The sequence below is a fragment of the Mobula birostris genome, chromosome 1 (assembly GCF_030028105.1).
Source record: "Mobula birostris isolate sMobBir1 chromosome 1, sMobBir1.hap1, whole genome shotgun sequence".
Lineage (NCBI taxonomy): Eukaryota > Metazoa > Chordata > Chondrichthyes > Myliobatiformes > Myliobatidae > Mobula > Mobula birostris.
In genome coordinates, this window is record NC_092370.1 from 215,611,379 (window position 1) to 215,631,572 (window position 20,194).

The window sequence follows — 20,194 nt, forward strand, 5'->3', positions numbered from 1 at the left end:
AATTTCTCTGTAATAGTTATCCTGAATTCCACCACCTGAGAAAATTATTCAGTAACAGTGGAAACACAGGGACCAGGCATCAGCATGGCCAGAAACATCAGTGATGTCCAATTCAAGTTCACCAAAGTTTTCATCAATACTAATAGAAACATTATCAGTTTTAAGAACATTGACCTTGAGTTGGATTATTAGTTTGAATGAAACTGTCCTACTGTACATCAAGATGGAATCAAAAAGCTAAATTTATATTTTTCAATGAGAAATCAACAATCTGTCTACAAATGTCTTTCTGTCAGTTTGTACTGGAATACAATACAGACTGTTGTTTGTCTAATTTCAACATTTGGTGTTACAGTACAAACAATTGGAGCAGATACAGACAATTCGGCCCATTGAGCCTGCTCTGGCATTCAACCTCAAACATTGTTTTCCTGGTTTATTCCCGAATCCAGTGAACCCTATACTTCCCAGATATCTACCAGACTCAGTTTTCATTGCAATCAGTTCCAGAGCTTCAAAGGCCATCCAGGGTAGGGAACTCCAAAGATCCGCCAGCCTTTCAGTAATGTAATTTCTCTTTATTTCAAATGCTTTACCCCTAGTCAGGTGAACGCGATCTCTGGATTGTAACTTCTTACCAGAAGAAGTATGCTCCCAATATCAACTCTTTTGAACCAATGAAGAATTTAGCACATTACCATGAGGTCGTGATTCACTCTTCTAAACTTCCCTATTCTCTCTCCTCTGTAGCAACAATCAGAATCAGAATCAAGTTTAATATCACCGGCATATGGTGTGAAATTTGTTAACTTTGCAGCAGCAATACAAGATAATAGTGTAATGCCCTGGTTTATTTACATTTTTACTCCTAATGTAGGGTATTTCATAGCTTTCTGTAAGGCAGTGTGTCCTACTGGTAGAATGTTTTGGTTTCAGCTAAAGATAAGGGGCTATGATGTTCAACTTAGGAATGTTGTGTCAGCCAATCAGGATGGTGGAATTGGGAGAAGGTTCTAGAGAGAGCTTGGCGGTGGAGAGAGATTTGTGACAGACACTGGTGGGGGGGGAGGCAGAGAAGATTGAGAAGGTAGCCCATAGGATTCGATCTGGTGGGAAGAGGCTTTGTGAGATGAAAGAGTCCAAGATGGGAAGTTCTGTTGGTGATTGGTGATGAGAATTCAGTGCTGTGAGTAATGGTCATACCCAGCTTTTGGACAACATGAGCTCCAATGCCTGTGCATATTTAGACTTGTTTAGTTGTAATGGGCTCTTTTATTAATTTTTTCTTTTTGTTCTATTAATAACTGTTTGATAAAGCTGAAATTAGTAAATACACTTTCTTTGTAATTGTATGCGGTGTACAATCTGTTATTTCTTGCCGACTGATAACTGTGTGGGGCAGTAATTACACAGTATTCACTCAAATCACCATTCCATTCATTGAAACATCCTAACTTTCCTGTTTGGTTGAACCTAAATCATACCGACCCTAGACTATATTGTTTATGAAACGTGACCTTCTCACCACTGAGCCAGGAGGCTATTAACAGCGTTAAATTAAAATAGTAGTGCAAAAATAGGAATTAAAACGTCATTAAGTAGTGTTCAGGGGTTCAATGTCCATTCAGAAATTGAAGGCAGAGGGGAAGAAACTATTCCTGAATCACTGAGCATGTGCCTTCAGGCTTCTGCCATTCCTTCCTGACAGTAACAGTGAGAAAAGGGCATGTCTGGGTGGTGGGGGTCCTTAACGATGGATGTTGCCTATTTGAGGGACTGCTCCTTGAAGATGTCCTGGATACTAAGGAGGATAGAGCCCATGATGGGCCTGACTAATTTTACAATACTCCTCAACTTACTTCGATCTTGTGCGGTAACCTTCCCCCGCCCCCACCCCACCAGACAGTGATGAAGCCAGGTAGGATGCTCTTTTTAATAGCTGCATCGAGATGTTGGGTCCAGGTTAGATCCTTAGAGATATTGACACCCAGGAACTTGAAATTGCTCACTCTCTCTACTTCTGATCCCTCTTTGATGACTGTTGTATGTTCTCTCATCTTACCGTTTCTGAAGTCCATAATCAGTTCTTTGGTCTTACTGACATTAAGTGCAGGGTTGTTGCTGTGAGACCACTCAATTAGCTGGTATATTGCGCTCCTGTACATGTTCTCATCACCATCTGAGATTCTGCCAAGAATGTTTGTATAGTCAGCAAATTTATAGATGGTATTTGAGCTGCGCCTAACCACACAGTCATGGGTTTAGAGACAGTAGAGTAGTGGGCTAAGCACACATCCCTGAGGTATGCCAGTGTTGATTGTCAGCGAGGTGGAGGTGTTAGTTCCAATCCGTACAGATTGTGGTCTTCTGATTAGGAAATCATAGATCCAGTTACAGAGGGAGGTACAGATGTCCAGGTTCTCGAGTTTTTCAATCAGAACTGTAGGAATGATGGTGTTAAATGCTGAGCTGTGGTCAATACACAGCATCCTGACATAGGTATTTGGCCACATGGAGAGCCAAAGAGATCGTATCCACTGTAGACCTATTGTGGCAATAAGCAAATTGCAGTGGGTCCAGGTCCTTGCTGAGACAAGAGTTGATTCTAGCCATAACCAACCACTCTGTAGATGTGAGTGCCACTAGACAATCATCGTTAAGGCAGCTAACCCTGCTCTTCTTGGGTACACGTGTAATTGTCGCCCTTTTGAAGCAGGTGGGAACTTCCAACTGTAGCAACGAGAGATTGAAAATGTCTTTGAACTCCCCTGCCAATTGGTTGGAACAGGTTTTCAGAGCCTTGCCTGGTATGTCATTGGTGTCTGTCGCCTTGCAAGGGTTCACCCTCTTGAAAGACAGCCTGACATCAGTCTCTGAGACAGAGATCACAGGGTCACTGGGTGCTGCAGGGATCCTCATAGCTGTAGTTTTATCCTCCCTTTCTTAGCAACATCAAATAGGTTGAGCTCATCTGGGAGTGATGCATCACTGCCACTTATGCAGTTGGGTTTCACTTTGTAGGAAGTAATGGCCCGCAGACCCCCTGCCAGAGTTGATGTGCATCCGATTTCACCTCCAACCTCATTCAGAATTATTCCTTTGCTTTTGAAATAGCTCTCAGCAAGTCATACCTGGTTTTCTTGTATAGGCTTGAATGCCACAACACTAGCCCTCAATAGACTACGAAGCTCCTGGTTTACCTGTGGCTTTTGGTTTGAGAATGTACAGTAAGTTTTCGTAGGCATACATTCACCCACGCAGGTTGTAATGAAATCGGTAACAACTGTGGCATACTCATTCAAATTCGAAGCTGAATCCCTAAATACAATCAGGTCTACCAATTCAAAGCAGTCCTGTAAGCACTCCTGCGTCTCCCTTGTCCATATCTTTTTGGTCGTCACTACTGGTGTTGCAGTCTTCAGTCTCTGCCGAAACTCAGGGAGTAGAAGTACAGCCAGGTGATCAGACTTTCCAAAGTGTGGGCGTGGGATAGCATCGTAAGCACTTTTAATGGTGGTGTAACAGTGGCCCAGTGTGATGGTTCCTCTGGTGCTACAAGTGGTATGTTTCAAGCTGTTCTGGTTAAGATCCCCCATAATGATGGGGAAGGCATCAGCATGTGCTGTTTCTTGCCTATTGATCACAACGCTCAATTCGTCCAGAGCTTGCTTGATGTTGCATTCAATACTCCAGGTATAACCTTACCAAGGCCCTATATAGCTGCAGTAAGGCAGCCTTACTCTTGCACTCAAATTCTCTCATTACGAAGGCAAAGGCACCACTTGCCTTCCTAATTGCCTGCAGCATATGCATCTGCCTGATTTATCCTGTTGCTATTGTTCTAATTCTCTGTAAAGTTTATTTACATTGATTTATGTTGTGCATCAACGCTCTTTCAATTATTTACATCTTCACTCAGCATAATGCATTATGCAATGATATTATCGTGACACACAACCCTGCAGTCAGAGAAGTATCAAAAAATACATGAAGCCAACCAATGGAAACCCAATAAACACAAGAGGTACTGTAGATGCTGGAAATCCAGAGCAATACACACAATGTGGTGGAGGAGCTCAGCAGGTCAGGCGGCATCTAAGGATGGATGGGAATACACAGTCAATGTTTTGGGCCGAGACCCTTCTTCAGGACAGGAGTGTCATCAGAAACCCCATAAAATTGGTCTACTTATCAAAGCATGCTCTCAAATGGCACTGCTTGGGCTTCTTCAGTGAAAACTAAAACTCGGCAATGTATTTTCCTGTCAAAGTGAAATCCCTGCTTCTTTTTTCAATTTATTTTGTTATTTGTTTTTGCCATTTTAGGTCCACAAGCTCCATAATTGTCCTACGTCACAGCACTGGGGAGTGATCTATCAGCACTTTTCCAAGGTTTATAATACGAAGGCAAAGAGTAAAGCACCAAGAGTTAAAACATTAGATGCATTAAATCAACACGTTTAAGCAAAAACTACCATTTCATTCATTCACTTGTTCCAATCATTTCTAAATTTTCTACAGTTATATCCACTGTATAGTTTCTCCACAGAGTATTAGCAACAATAGAATAGCTAGCTAATAATTTGATATTGAATCACAGATATTACTTTCCTGCAATTTACGGGGTATTTTCAAAGAAGATGTACTTGTTCCAAAAGTCACAACAAAAGCAGGATGAGGGAGCAGCGCAAGTCCAGTGGTAACAATTTATTACGATGGTAATATCTGCTTTCTGTTCTTATTTAATCCTTAAACAACATCTGACAGAACAAATTATCTGATCGATGTAAATAAAAGGAAAATCTGAGATGCTAGAAACACCCTGTAGGTCAAACAGCGTCTGTGGAAAAGATTCCTGTCTGCCACATGTGCTGCCTGACCTTCAACATTTTCCAGCACTTGTTTCAAATATCTGGCCACATATTCCATGGTTGTGGAAGCTGTTGAACTGAAAATGGCGGTTTCATTTACTGCACTACCACACTAAGTGCATGACAAAAAAAAAGAGACAATGCTGGAATATACATCCACACCTATTGATCATATATAATATTGTATCAGGTTTGGGAAGAGCTAAAGCTACTGAGGGTAGCACTGGTCTTCTCATTTTGTCTGCGTAACCATCTGCACCAATCCAGCAAAAATTGACAGATTTTAACTGTCATATTAATGTAGATTCACACAATAGTTTTTTCATTATAGCTTGAACTTCACTACAATACATTTGTATCTACCTTGGGTTTAATATATGTGTGCTTTTATTCTGTTTGAGGTGCTATAGTGATAAGAATATAATAAATTACTATGAGACATGGGGAGCTGCAAAACCACAAGTATCTTGTTAATTTCACACTTCATGCATGCACTGTGCAAGAATGCATACATCATACACATACACAAAACATCTTTTCCAATTCTGAACTAAAAGAATGATTCACATTTTGACGTGTTTTTTTTTTTTTTTTGCAGATTTAACCCGTTCCACAGATTTTCTTTCACCTTCTCAAAGAATTGAAATTGTGTCATACTCTTGACCTGTGGCAAGTATCACTGCCAGATTCAGTTTGGCTAAATTCTGCGTCATTTCGGTCCCAGCTTCCACAGGCTCTATTGGATCAATCTCTGGAATACAATCTTTGGGATATATATGTGCATCACTCTTTGATATTTTGTTGTGTATCTCTTGCAGAAATTAAATGAATTAAGTGCACACCCAGTTTCATCTCCTCTTTGTCTACATACTTCATAAGACCATAAGACATAGGAGCAGAATTAGGCCATCTGGCCCATCAATTCTGCTCCGCCATTCAATCATGGCTAATCCTTTTTATCTTCCTTCTCTTCAACCCCAGTTCCCGGCCTTCTCCCGGTAACCTTTGATGCCACATCCAGTCAAGAATCTATCAATCTCTGCCTTAAATAAACCCAATGACCTGACCTCCACAGCTGCATGTGGCAATAAATTCCACAAATTCATCACCCTTTGGCTAAAGAAATTTCTCCATATCTCTGTTTTGAAAGGGCGCCCCTCTATCCTGAGGCTGTGCCCTCTTGTCCTAGACTCTCCCACCATGGGAAACATCCTTACCATATCTACTCTCTCTAGGCCTTTTAACATTCGAAAGGTTTCAGTGAGAGCCCCCTCATCCTTCTGAATTCCAGCGATTGCAGACCCAGAGCCATCAAACATTCCTTGTATGATAACCCTTTCATTCCTGGAATCATCCTTGTGGACCTCCTCTGGATCCTCTCCAACGTCAGCACAGTCTATTACTGCAACATCCCATTTCCAAACATCTGATCTGCCTGGTGCTGTCAACACACAGATTATGTCACCTATGTCTGCCGCTATGGCTTGAGTCATGATTTTTTTTTGGTCCTTACTGCTTCTCTTCCACCCCTCAGTATTTGGCTGAGCTAAACTCAGTTGTACTCTGAGCCTTCACGTTAATTGGGCCATTGGTGAGTCGGGTCAACTGCCTACTAAGAACAACTCTTAAAGACCAAAAACTAATTGAGAAAAGAGCCAGGATTCACTTTGTTTATTTGGGACACGAAGCAGCTTAATTGGGACAGAGGACAGTTGCTTAACAGTTTTTAACCAGTGTCAGTCATGTGCACTTCTGTGGCCGTTAGACACTACACCCTGCTTAGAGCAAGCAGTTTGAAGTAGCGTTGGTTGCATTTGTTTGTGTTCAAAAAGCAGTAATTTTGGTGAGAGATAAGCAGCGAGACAATTTGGAACTGTTTTGCTCACTGTGGTTTGCAAGCCTTCAGGCTCAGAGATGCCAGAAACCTCTGGGAGTGGAAATGAAACAATTGCACTACTTCAACAAGTTAAGAAATTCAAAGAATTTGAAGGCATTGACAATCATCTTGAATGTTACAATAAAAGTGAAGATTTGGAGGATGTAATCATCAAAAACTTTGAATGAAGCCTGCCCATTATCTTCACTAGGTGTCTGCACGGATTTTGTTCAGTTACAGTCATTCAAAGGAACACAGTTGTGTACACTGGATTGTGTACACAGTTGTGTCCTCCATTGGTAAATATGAGGAACTAATACCATTTCATAGCACTGCTGTAGTATTGGTAGTGTTCTAATTTTTAATGTACTTCATTTAAATACATAATTTGTTACTTAGTTAAACAGATATTTGACTTTTTTATACTTTTTAAATTACTTCCATGAAATTTCGGGAATTGGGGCAGCCGCATAATTGGGCCAAAATATACCAGTGCCAATGTGTCCTAACTAACGGGAATCCACAGTAACTGTAATTCAGCAGGATTATAATTTGTTGAGCAACATGGCATTACCCAAGATTAACAAAATGTTACACAATCTATATCTGTTGTAATACTTGAACCCTCAGATTTATTCTTATCTATTCATTTGAAAACAGTTCCTTTTGACAGCTCATCTTCTGTAAATCATCTTTTACCATTTTCAATGTGATAGCCATACATACACAGTACCATTATGAAACTTCTACTTTCAATCATGTGATCACATTGAAAAAAAAGAATGCTCCATCTTTGCAGCCATTATCAAAACTGCTGACTTAGACCAGGATTTGTGGACAAAGCCAGGATTTACAGCTTGTGACTAAAGTAAAGGTCAAGCCTTTCGCAACTGATGAAACATTTTTCACTCCAGAAAAATTTCTGTTACCTTCTTCTCAGTCTGAGCCTGATTTTTCTCAATTTTTTTAAGCACAAACATTGTTGATTTTTTTGTTGTTGCCTCAAATTCATTTTTTGACCTTCTTCACGCATGCAATGTCATCAGAACTGACGGAAGTTGTTTTATTGCCTTATACTACAACAAGGAATGGCTTAAGTTCTGCAATGTTTTCAAGTTTCCTTGCCTTCACATTGTTCCCACTTTTTTCTTTGACTGGTTGCAATCTATTTGCATAACCTTTTCATCCAAGATAACTTTTTTTCTGTAAGAATGCATATTTAAATCTTTTGAGTTCATCAATGTGTTTATGTAGTTACATTCTAATGTTTTCATCATCGGTACTTGTGGTTATTAGTTCATCAACTTAATTCCATCGACAATAATTTATATTTTCTTATCCATGATAACGTGAATGGTGTTTTGAATTCACATCATAAGGTAAATGTATGTAAGATTCAGATTTTATGTATTTTATTTGTCAAATAATGCTCACACTCCTTATCCATAATCAACAGATAAATGAAACTACCTTGGTGAAAACTTTGCATATAGGTCCTGTGATGTATCTATACTTCTGAATTAAAAAAGAGCAAGTGTTGGAAACACTCGGCAGCTCAAGCAGTATCTGTAGAACCAGAAATAGTGTTCACATTTCAGGTCAAAGGCTTTTCATGAGGAATCTTTCCAGTTCTGACAAAGGGTCCTCAACCTGAAATGTTAACTCTTTGCCTCTTTTCACAGATACTGCCTGACCCTCTGTGCACTTCCTGTGTTTTCTGTTTATATTTGAGATTCACAGCATGTTCAAGGTTTTGTTTTTCAAATGACCATTTCAACCGTTCATCAGCAGCTGCCTGGTTCACTGTCACCTACAATCATTACATAACTGGACAACCTTGTCCACTTCAGATTCTTCTACAATTGCCATTGCCCAGCTGCCCTGGCAAATCCATATTAGAACTCAGTCCCACACCACCAGGTTCAAGAAAGCTACTTCCCTTCTGCCATTTACTTCTTGAACTAGCTGGCAAAACCTTAATCACTACAGCTTAACAACATTAGGACCATATTGCACTAAACTTGGACTTCACAAATTATGCAAAAAATGATGGTGTTGGTAATGGTGGTATCATGGATCAAGGGCTTATCAACATAATTGGTATAGTTAAGCACAAGATGGTTGGCATAGATTTCTCTGCTGTATGGCTCAATGAATCTATGATTCTAATCGAACATTCTCATCTGACCAGACTTAACTGAAGGCTGAGTAGGTCCATTTCTCCTGTTGACACTGCAATAAAGCCACATTAATCTAGATTCAGTTTACAGTAATGTAAACTCAATAATTTATTTGCCTTGAGGCCAGCTGTCAATGAAGCTGGGTTTTGTGTTCAGTGTTCAGTTTTGCTGTTGTAATCATGGATCAGAAGTGAATGTCTTACCGTGTGATCTTTATGCTCACAAAGAAATAATTTAGGCTCACCAAAGATCTCACAAAATCACGTTGACCTCAATGATCCTGCACATACTTAAATCAATTCCATTTGGATATACTGCCTGATTGCATTGCCTCATGAGAGATTTAATGTTCAGGGCAGGGCACGTCAACGAGTTGGTGCAAAAATTTTGATATTACTTTGGCAAATAGGAGCAGTGTCCTCCCTGCACAGGCCAACAGTTAATTCTAACCTTGGCAAATAATAAAATTTTTAAAACATTGGATGTAATAGAATAAATAGCTCTTTGACCCTTGAATCAGCTCTAGCAATAAAAGTGATCATGAACTCCATTCAAAGTTCTCAGCTGATCCCTATATTTCTTTATTCATCCATAGCATAAAGACTTTACTCAGCCTCGAATACAGTCAACAACAATAGTTAATTTTACCGTGAGATAGGAACAGAATCAGGCCATTCTGCCCACCAAGTCTGCTCTGCCATTCTATCATGGCTGATTTACTTTCTCTCTCAGTCCTATTTTCCTGACTTCTCCTCTCAACCTTTGCTGAAGAACCTGTCACCCTCCCCTTTAAATATACCAATGACGTGGCCTCCACAACCATCTGTAGCAATAAATTCCACAGATTTACCACACTCTAGCTAAAGAAATTACATTAAAACATAAATTGGATCATGCACCAGAGGTTGCCCAATTGTGCTTTAAGTGAATTCTGGGACATCTGGGATGCATTGGGTTTTTGTCTAACATTAAGGGGCATTTTCAATTAAAAGCATGAAATCATTATATTTATTTAGATATAAATTTTTTAAAAATTCTGAATTGAGGTTGAGCTGGAACAGAAATTCAGTTAAGATTTATGTTAGAGCTGTTTCCCTTGCCAGACCCAATTAAGCAGAGGTACCGCACTGCCCTTCCTGCCAAGGATCAGCTCAGAACATCATTATCTTTCAATCACTGGCTTGCCTGGTTTTGCACTGGAACAGCTTAGATCCTTGTCTCAAATGGACATTCATCCCTAGTTCAGCAGCTCATAGCACCATCAAACTGGAATTTGATCACCCGTTCTGGTCATACTCAGTAGTTTGGTCCCATCATAAATCTCTAAATGCGAAGTTAATCTCTAAACCGAACAACAATAGTGATACTTTGTTAAAACCACACGTTTGTATCTGTGATAGAGCAAATGCAGTAAACTGCTTACCTGCTACATAGTCACCAAATCCTACTGTCGTCAAGGTGATAACAACAAAATAGATGGAGTCCAGCGTTGTCCATCCTTCGATGTGTTTAAAAATAATTGCTGGGATAGTCACAAAAACAAGGCAACCCGCTAAAATGAAAAGGATTGTGGAGATGACTCGTATTTTAGTTTGACTCACTTGCTTTTTCTGAAAACAAAAGAAGTAATAATTAAGTTTTACTTTTAAAGCTGATGGCATAAATTGAATTAATGCAAACTGCTAGATACTGAAATAACATGGAAATAAATATAATGAATAGAAACATAGAAACATAGAAAATAGGTGCAGGAGTAGGCCATTTGGCCCTTCAAGCCTGCACTGCCATTCAGTATGATCATGGCTGATCATCCAACTCAGAACCCTGTACCTGCCTTCCCTCCATACCCCCTGATCCCTTTAGCCACAAGGGCCATATCTAACTCCCTCACTATTAGGGTCACAAAATACCTTGTGAAAAAATAGAACATTTCAAGAAATGTACAAATAGATTTTGGGCACAAGAAATTCTGCAGATGCTGGAAATCCAAAGCAACACACGCAAAATGCTGGAGGAACTCAGCAAGTGAGACAGCATCTATGGAAATGAATAAACAGTCGAAGATTCTTCTTCAGGATTGAAAAGGGAGAAGATGCTAGAATAAAAGATGCCAATAGAAAATAAAATAAACTTTATTTTGGCATCTTCCCCCTTCCTTTCCAGTCCTGAAGAAGGACCTTGGCCCAAAATGTTGACTGTTTTTTTCATTTCCATAGATGCTGCCTGACCAGCTGAGTTCCTCCAGCATTTTGTGTGTGTTGCAATAGATTGTAGCCATTATTTGAGCTCAGTTATCATTAAAAATAGATGGGATTAAATGAAATAGTGCTAAATATTGCAGAATTTTAGGTGTTAGACAAAAACTATCTGAATACTGGTTAGCTACAAGCTTTGAAATTGTTTCAGAAGTTAACTTGCCATTCTTTTCAACTAAAATATTGTCCCCAGTGGGGAATGACGTTCTTCGATTGAGTGTGCCCATTTGGAAGTACTCAAACATATTGTGCAATGATGCCCAAAGTGCAGTAGTACCCACTGTCATATTAATGAGATGAAATCAGATGAGATGAGGTGTATCCCAGTTGCCATGGAAAGCAAGGGAGGGGATTGCTAGGGGCCCTGATGGTGATTTTAATTATCTTCTGGCCAGAGGTGAGGCACTGGAAGACAACAAATGCAGTACCTTTACTCACGAAGGACAGCTGGGATAAACCAGGTAAATATAGGCAGCAAGTAGTACAAATCGAGAACAAATAAAGGACAAAAGGAGGAATATGCAATTCAGCTATGAGATTTCATTTTGGGAGGTAGTGTGGTTGGAGTTAAGTGTACCTAATGGGGTAGAGTGGGAGTCCTTTCTAGGAACTCCATTAAGCCATCAAAAGAAAATTGTAGAAATGAGGAAATCTGCAGATGATGGAAATTCAAACAGCACACACAAAAAATGCTGGTGAACGCAGCAGGCCAGGCAGCATCTGTAGGAAGAGGTACAGTCGATGTTTCGGGCCGGGACTCTTCGTCAGGACTAACTGAAAGAAGAGATAGTAAGAAATTTAAAAGTGGGAGGGGGAGAGAGAGATCTGAAATGCTAGGAGAAGACAGGAGGGGAAGGATGGAGCCAAGAGCTGGACAGTTGATTGGCAAAAGAGATACCAGGCTGGAGAAGGGAGAGGATCATGGGACAGGAAGCCTGGGGAGAAAGAGAAGTGGGGATGGGAGCCCAGAGGGTGGAGAGCAGGCAAGGAGTTATAGTGAGAGGGACAGAGGGAGAAAAAAAGGGGGAAAAAATAAAAAATATATATTAAAAATATATTAAATAAATAAATAAGGGATGGGGTGTGAAGGGGAGGAGGGGCATAACGGAAGTTAGAGAAGTCAATATTTATGCCATCAGGTTGGAGGCTACCCAGACGGAATATAAGGTGTTGTTCCTCCAACCTGAATGTGGCTTCATCTTGACAGTAGAGGAGGCCGTGGATAGACATGTCAGAATGGGAATGGGACGTGGAATTAAAATGTGTGGCCACTGGGAGATCTTGCTTTCTCTAGCGGACAGAGCGAAGGTGTTCAGCGAAACGATCTCCCAGTCTGCATCAGGTCTCGTCAATATATAGAAGGCCACATCGGGAGCACCGGATGCAGTATATCACCCCAGTCGACGCACAGGTGAAGTGTTGCCTCACCTGGAAGGACTGTCTGGGGCCCTGAATAATAGTGAGGGATGAAGTGTAAGGCATGTGTAGCACTTGTTCTGCTTACAAGGATAAGTGCCAGGAGGGAGATCAGTGGGGAGGGATGGGGGGGATGAATGGACAAGGGAGTCGCGTAGGGAGCGATCCCTGCGGAAAGCAGAGGGGGGGGAGGGAAAGATGTGCTTGGTGGTGGGATCCCATTGGAGGTGGCGGAAGTTACGGAGAATTATATGTTGGACCTGGAGGTTGGTGGAGTGGTAGGTAAGGACAAGGGGAACCCTTTCCCTAGTGGGGTGGCGGGAGGATGGGGTGAAAGTAGATGTGGATGAAATGGGAGAGATGCGTTTGAGAGCAGAGTTGATGGTGGAGGAAGGGAAGCCTCTTTCTTTAAAAAAGGAAGACATTGTCTTCGTCCTGGAATGAAAAGCCTCATCCTGAGAGCAGATGCGGCGGAGACGGAGGAATTGCGAGAAGGGGATGGCAATTTCGCAAGAGACAGGGTGGGAAGAGGAATAGTCCAGATATCTGTGAGAGTCTGTCGGCTTATAGTAGACATCAGTAGATAAGCTGTCTCCAGAGATAGAGACAGAAAGATCAAGAAAGGGGAGGGAGGTATCAGAAATGGACCAGGTAAACTTGAGGACAGGGTGAAAGTTGGAGGCAAAGTTAATGAAGTCAACGAGCTCAGCATGCGTGCAGGAAGCAGCGCCAATGCAGTTGTTGATGTAGTGAAGGAAAAGAGGGGGACAGATACCAGTACAGGCTTAGAACATGGATTGTTCCACAAAACCACGAAAAGGCAGGCATAGCTGGGACCCATATGGGTGCCCATGGCTGCACCTTTAGTTTGGAGGAAGTGGGAGGAGCCAAAGGAGAAATTGTTAAGAGTAAGGACTAATTCCGCTAGACTGAGGGGAATGGTGGTAGAGGGGAGCTGGTTGGGTCTGGAATCCAAAAAGAAGTGGAGAGCTTTGAGACCTCCCTGGTGGGGGATGGAGGTATATAGGGACTGAACATTCATGGTGAAAATAAAGTGGTGGGGGCCACAGAACTTAAAATCATTGAAAAGAAAATAGTCTTCTTTCCATTTAACTATAGGCCACCACTGCCAATAAAACAGAGTAGGTTGCTCTTGCATTAGTGAGGAGGGCTACAGACTTATTTTTGATGGGGCTCTATAGATACTATAATCCTTATGCCCTATAAATATCTGGTTGATTTTACACTAATCTGCAATGTATAAAGTATATATGACTTCAGTTCTATTGACAGCAATTTGGCAAAACGGAGATCACAAATGATTACTCTAGAAAATGGTGTTGTTGGACATGTTTCTTATGGCTGGTTGCCAGCACCATTATCCTTCATCTCATAAGTACAAAATTTAGCATTATTTTAAAAATAGTTTTTTGAGTATTATTTTCTGAACAATTCAGTCAGTACCTGCTAAATAACCAATAGATAGAAGTGCCCACTTTGAACAAAGGGAGTTTCCCCTAGATTTTCCTGATCTCCTGGCCAAGCTCTAACACAGATCAGCACGTTAACAACTTTTGTGAATTTTTTAATGCAATTCCACTGGGAATTGCACTTTTCTCCAAGAAGAAAATGTCTATGCAAATTGAAAGAACCTATCTGAGGTCCAGGCAGCAGTGTAATACACATTCAAAATTCAATTTTAGTCTGAGTTTTGGATTCATTTTGGGATGGGCCAGAACGCATTTTGGGTTTTAAAATACTATCAACACTTTTGATGTAGTTAAGTTACGATTTTATTGTGCTTAATACTAAATTTGGTAGAATTGGGTAGAAGAGTCATCTGATGTCCAAACTGATCTGATGTTTTTCCCTTAAGGATAGGATGGTAGTGTAGCATGTTGCACATTGACATATCAAAGCATTTGCCAAGGACTAATAGGGTCCATCCCTATCTTTAGCTCTACTATCAGTGTAAGGGGTGGGGAAAAAAAGCAAAATATTATCTTGCAGTCTCGAGGGAAAATTAAAAGGCAAAGCACCCCTTGTACTAAACTCAAGAGCAGTGCCAGTTAATAAATTGCATTTCAGTTGGATGTAGCATAAGGAAATGGTATGGTCTGAGGCCAGACATCCCCTAAATTCTCAGCATGTGGGCTTCAGTGGGTAAGGGCAGATCAGTGAGGTAGGTCAATGTTGGGTGGGGTGAATGGGAGCAACTGGCCTGAAATTGTGACATCACAGATTCAAGATTTTTAATTGGCATTCTTCAGTACGTGAGTGTAAAGGAGAACGAAATGATTGTCACCCTGAATCCAATGCAGCATAAAAACCACAACAGGCATAAAGAGCACAGTAAAAAAAACACACACACACACACAAACACACACACACACACACACACACACACACACACACACACACAGAGTAAATATAAATATAGAAGCAATAAATATAAATATGAAACCATGTGACGTCAGCTGAAGACAGGTGAATGATGCAAAATTGTTGAGTATTTTCTGATAAATTTCTACCGTATAAGGTTATTTCTGAAGAGAAATCACGTTTCATTGGCTTTGTATCTGTACTCAGCACAATGACAATAAAGTTGAATCTAATCTAATCTAATCTAAAATTGAGACAAACCACAAGTGTCATGTGGGCACTTCCTGCGCACTTGAGAACCTCATCTCCACCTGCAACAGCTTGAATTCTGGAATGGTGAAATTCCAGCCATCGGAGCTGGAATTGCGTCTAAAGTCGCTGTGGCATATCTGCAAGGTGGGGGATTTTGTAGTTAGTACAGTGGCACTGAAGTTGAAGACTACATGGACAGAAAATGGATGACCTCCAGGCAGACCAGGATGAGTAAGAAGATAGTCAGGGATTTTCCTGAGGCCATCACATTCACTGACCTATTTTCCATTTTAGGTACTGATGGTTCCTCGAGAGATTGCAACCAGGGCCATGAGAAGGAAGAAGAACAGGAGAGCAATGCTGATCAAAGATCCAATAGTTAGGAGGACAGACAGGTGAATCTGTAGTTGACAATGTGAACCCCACAATGGGATGTTGCCTTCATGGTGCCATAGGCAGGGATGTCACTAAGACAGATGCAAAGTCTCCTGAAAGGAGGAGGGTGAAGAGTCAGTTTTGGTCCACATTTGTATATTCCTGGAATGGATACAAATGGATTTCAAGATCATTATATAGATTGACTAGACATCAATCCATTTTAGCAGTGTGCCAGGTCTTGAATGGTGTGAGGGAAGAGAAGTGAGGGCAGTTACTGTTGCAAGGGAGAAGGTGCTCAAAAAGCTGATGAAACTCAGACCAGGTGAGCTGCACGCGAGTGTTCTGAAAGAGGTGGTGGTAAAGATTGTAGAGGCTTCTGTAATGATCTTTCAAGAATCATTGGACTCTGGCATGGTTCTGGAGCACTGGAAAATTGCAAATATCACTCCACTCTTTAAGAAAGGCGGGAGGCAGCAGAAAGAAAATTATAGAGCAGTTAGTCTGACATCAGTGGTTGGGAAGATGTTGGAGTCGAGAGTTAAGAATGAGGTTATGGAGTACTTGGTGACGCAGGTCAAGATAGGACAAAGTCAACATGGCCTCCTCAAGGAAAAATCTTGCCTGACAAGCCTGTTCAAATTCTTTGAGGATATTACAAGTAGGATAGATAAAGGGAGATGCAGTGAATGTTGTATATTTTGGATTTTCAGAAGGCCTTTGACAAGGTGCCACACATGAAGCTGCTTAACAAGTTAAGAGCCCATGGCATTACAGGAAAGTTACTAGCATGGTTGGAGCATTGGCTGATTGGTAGGAGGCAGCAAGTGGGAATAAAAGGATCCTTATCTAGTTGGCTACCAGTGACTAGTGGTGTTCTGCAGGGGTTGGTGTTGGGACCACTTCTTTTTATGCTATATATAAATGAGTTGGATGATGGAATAGGTGGCTTTGTTGCCAAGTTTGCAGATGATATGAAGATTGGTGGAGGGGCAGGTAGTGTTGACGAAACAGGGAAGCTGCAGAAGGACTTAAACAGATTAGGAGAATGGGCAAGAAAGTAGCAAATGAAATACAATGTTGGAGAAAGCATGGTTATGCACTTTGGTAGAAGAAATAAATGTGCAGACTATTTTCTAAATCTGGAGAAAATCCAAAAGTCTGAGATGCAAAGGGACTTGGGAGACCTTGTACAGAACACCCTGAAGGTTAACTTGCAGGTTGAGTCAGGGGTGAGGAAGGCAAATGCAATTTTGGCATATGTTTCAAGAGGTCCAGAATACAAGATCAGGGATGTGATGCTGAGGCTTTATAAGGCACTGGTGAGGCCTCACCTTGAGTATTGTAAACAGTTTTGGGCTCCTTATCGAAGAAAAGATGTGTTGGCATGGGAAGGAGTTCAGAGGAGGTTTGCAAAGGATGATTCCGCGAAGGAAAGGGTTATCATATGATGAATATTTGATGGCTCTGGGCCTGTACTCGCTGGAATTTAGAAGGATGAGGGGGGATCTCATTGAACCCTTACGAATGTTGAAAGGCCTAGACAGAGTAGGTGTGGAAAGGGTGTTTCCCATGGTGGGATGTCTAGGACAAGAGGGCACAACCTCAGGACTTAAAATAGAGATGCAGAGAAATTTCTTGAGCCAGAGGGTGGTGAATTTGTTCCACAGGCAGCTGTGGAGGCCAGGTCATTGGGAATATTTAAGGCAGAGGTTGATGGGCCCCTGATTAGCCACATCATCAAAGGATATGGGGAGAAGACAGGGGAGTGCAGTTGAGGAGGGGAAAAAAGGGATCAGCTGTGACTGAATAGCAGAGCAGACTCGACAGGCCATATGGCCTAATTCTGCTCCTATGTCTCATGGTCTTATGGTGCAGGAAAATAATATTTTGGTACAAGATGTGCCATAATTTTTGAATATTGTGGCAAGCCCAAGGGGCTGATTAGCCTAATTATCATGCTCTTAAATCCTTTTTGAATTAATGTATCATATAAGCATAAATCTGAATAAATTCACCTAACTCATTCTGCATGACTTGCTCAGAGTCTATGTGTAGTGTGAGGGTGGTGTCAACCTTTTGTTGGCCTCACTCCAATGACACGATGTTAAGGCCAGTCAGGTCTTCCCAAACATCACCTCTTGATATTTTTCTTTTTGTTATGGTGGAAGTTGGATTAATGTGGAAGGTTAAAAATACTCATCCTTCAGAAAACAATTGAACCGTTTTCCCAGACCCTGTTCGGACAGTTTGTCCTCAAAGCAACACACACACAATGCTGGAGGAACTCAGCTAGTCAGGCAGCATCTATAGAGGGGCTGAGAATCTTCATCAGACTGGAAAGGAAAGGGGAGGAAGCCGTGGAGAGGGGAAGGAATACAACCCTCTATACACCACAATTTGTCCCCAGAGCTGAATGACCACTAACTTTCCACTCTCTCTGAATTCTCTTCAGATGTGATGTATCCCACATAATTTCCCAAATATCCTTCACATATATTGTTCTATCAAAATCTATCTTCACATACAGTGTGTAAGAGTTAATTTTGCTCTGAGGTGCACTGGTGTCATGTTGTTCTGCATTCTATCTGTTAGTCAGGCCAGGAGAGGTCTTCACTGGGACAAAGTAATTTAATGCTCAATAAATATTGGATTGTGAGCTTAGAATTCTTTGGATGGCAATTGTTCCAAAATAATTGCTGAGGAACTGGTAACATATATTCATGAAATACAATACATAGGAAACCAGAATATCAAAGTGAAAATCCATTTTGCCTGTAAAAGCACACAAGGAACATTGAACAAGACTTTAACACATATTTTAAGCCCTTTTAGTTGACGGTCTTTGTACAGCAACAAATTTGTTATCGTTATCCATAAAATTGCATTAATATCAACATTAATAGGCAAACATTCATTTCAGTCATGGTGGATAATATAATACATTAAAATAATAAATATTTGTCAACTTACTCTGAATACTTTCTCCACTCTTGCAATACTTTTACCAAAGATTGTGCCTAATTGATCCCCAATCCCTGCTAATAGAAAGCCGAAAAGTGGAATGCCAAATAATGCATATAAAATGCAGAATATTTTCCCTCCATGAGTACTGGGTGCAATATTCCCATAGCCTATTGAAATAAATAAGAACATTTTTGGGGGTTGAATGACATAAACAGCTGCTGTTTAGTAAATTAGTTGTTAAGAAATAATCCATTAGATCATTAAACTGTTCTAAAGATATAGAAGTACAGCACAGAGATTCAAATCCAGCAACTATTAATGTGCATAATTAAACTGTTGCTTTCTTTAATGTCTAGATATCTTAACCTTTACATAAGGAAGCAAGAAAGTAATAGTAGAGGACGTTTTCAGCAGTTATACAGGTGTTCAATCCAAGATAGGCAGGTGCCCTTAACTTGCATAAGAAGAGTATGTCCCTGGGGGTTCGTCCAGTGAGGCTTTATGGTTGGAACTTAGAAAGAGGAAGGGAGTGATAACTTTGATGGGATTTTACTAAAGACCCTTCCACTCACTCCCAACTCCCCAATAAGGAATTAGAGGAGTAAATATACAGGGAGATTGCAGATGGCAGAGGAATTATAGGCTTGTAATTGTAGGTGGTTTTAGCCTTCCTAATATTTGCTAGGACTGACAGAGTGCTAAGGGATGGAATTTGTTAAGTCTGTGCAGGAGAGTTTTCTCATGCAATATGTAGATGCCCTGAGCAGAGAGGGAGCAACATTCAACCCTGTACTGGAAAATGAGACAGAGCAAGTCACTGAAGTGTCAGAAGTCCAGCACTATGGAGCACCATGACCACAATTCTGTTAGTTTTACAATAGTGACAGAAAAGGATAGAACTGGCCCACAGATTGAAGTCCTAAATTGGGCCAAGGCTAACTTTGATGGCATTAGACAGAAACTTGCAAAGGTTGATTTGAAAAGGCTGTTTGCAGGTAAAAGGATTTCTGGCAAGTGGGAACTTTTAAAAGTGGGGTAGGAGAATTCAAGGATGGCATATTTTTATTAGTGTGAAGGGTAAAACTGGCAGGATTTCATATTGATATAGAAGGTCTGGTCAGGAACAGGAAAGAGGTATACATCACGTATAAGCAGTTGGGAACAAGTGAACCCTCTTGAGGAGTTTAAGGGATGTAAAAGGACACTTAAAAAAGAACTCAGGGGGCAAAAAAAATGACATGAAATAAGTAGGTGAATCCTAAGAGATCCTATAAATATATTCGAGATTGAAGATCGTTTATTGTCACTTATCATCACACAAGTGTAAAGAAGAGCAGAATGATTGTTGCTCTGGAGCTAATGCAGCATTAAAAACACATAATCAGCACAAAGAATACAATAAAAGCACTATAGATATAAATACATAAGATTAGCTTAACTAGATAGACTGATTGAACGTACATGAAGTGACCCTACGTTCAGGAGTATCTGCACAGTACATAAGGTGACTCTGATAGGAAATGATAAAGTAGGGGTGGTGGGTGAGGGGATATGGTGGGTGGGGATGTGCTGGGGTGGTTTAATGGGTGGAGGTGTTGATCAGCCTGATGGCTTGGGGAAA

The 20,194-nt window shown here is 40.8% G+C and overlaps 1 protein-coding gene across 1 annotated transcript in view; it reads right to left on the bottom strand.

Annotated features, from left to right (window-relative positions):
- LOC140193987 (potassium channel subfamily K member 10-like) overlaps positions 1–20,194 on the bottom strand; it is a 40,685-nt gene that overhangs the window by 8,860 nt on the left and 11,631 nt on the right. The window contains exons 3-4 of the mRNA XM_072251271.1: positions 18,580–18,740; positions 10,350–10,536 (exon numbers count right to left, since the gene is read on the bottom strand). Of these exons, the coding sequence (XP_072107372.1) occupies positions 10,350–10,536; positions 18,580–18,740 (348 nt within the window). The remainder of the gene's footprint in view (positions 1–10,349; positions 10,537–18,579; positions 18,741–20,194) is intronic.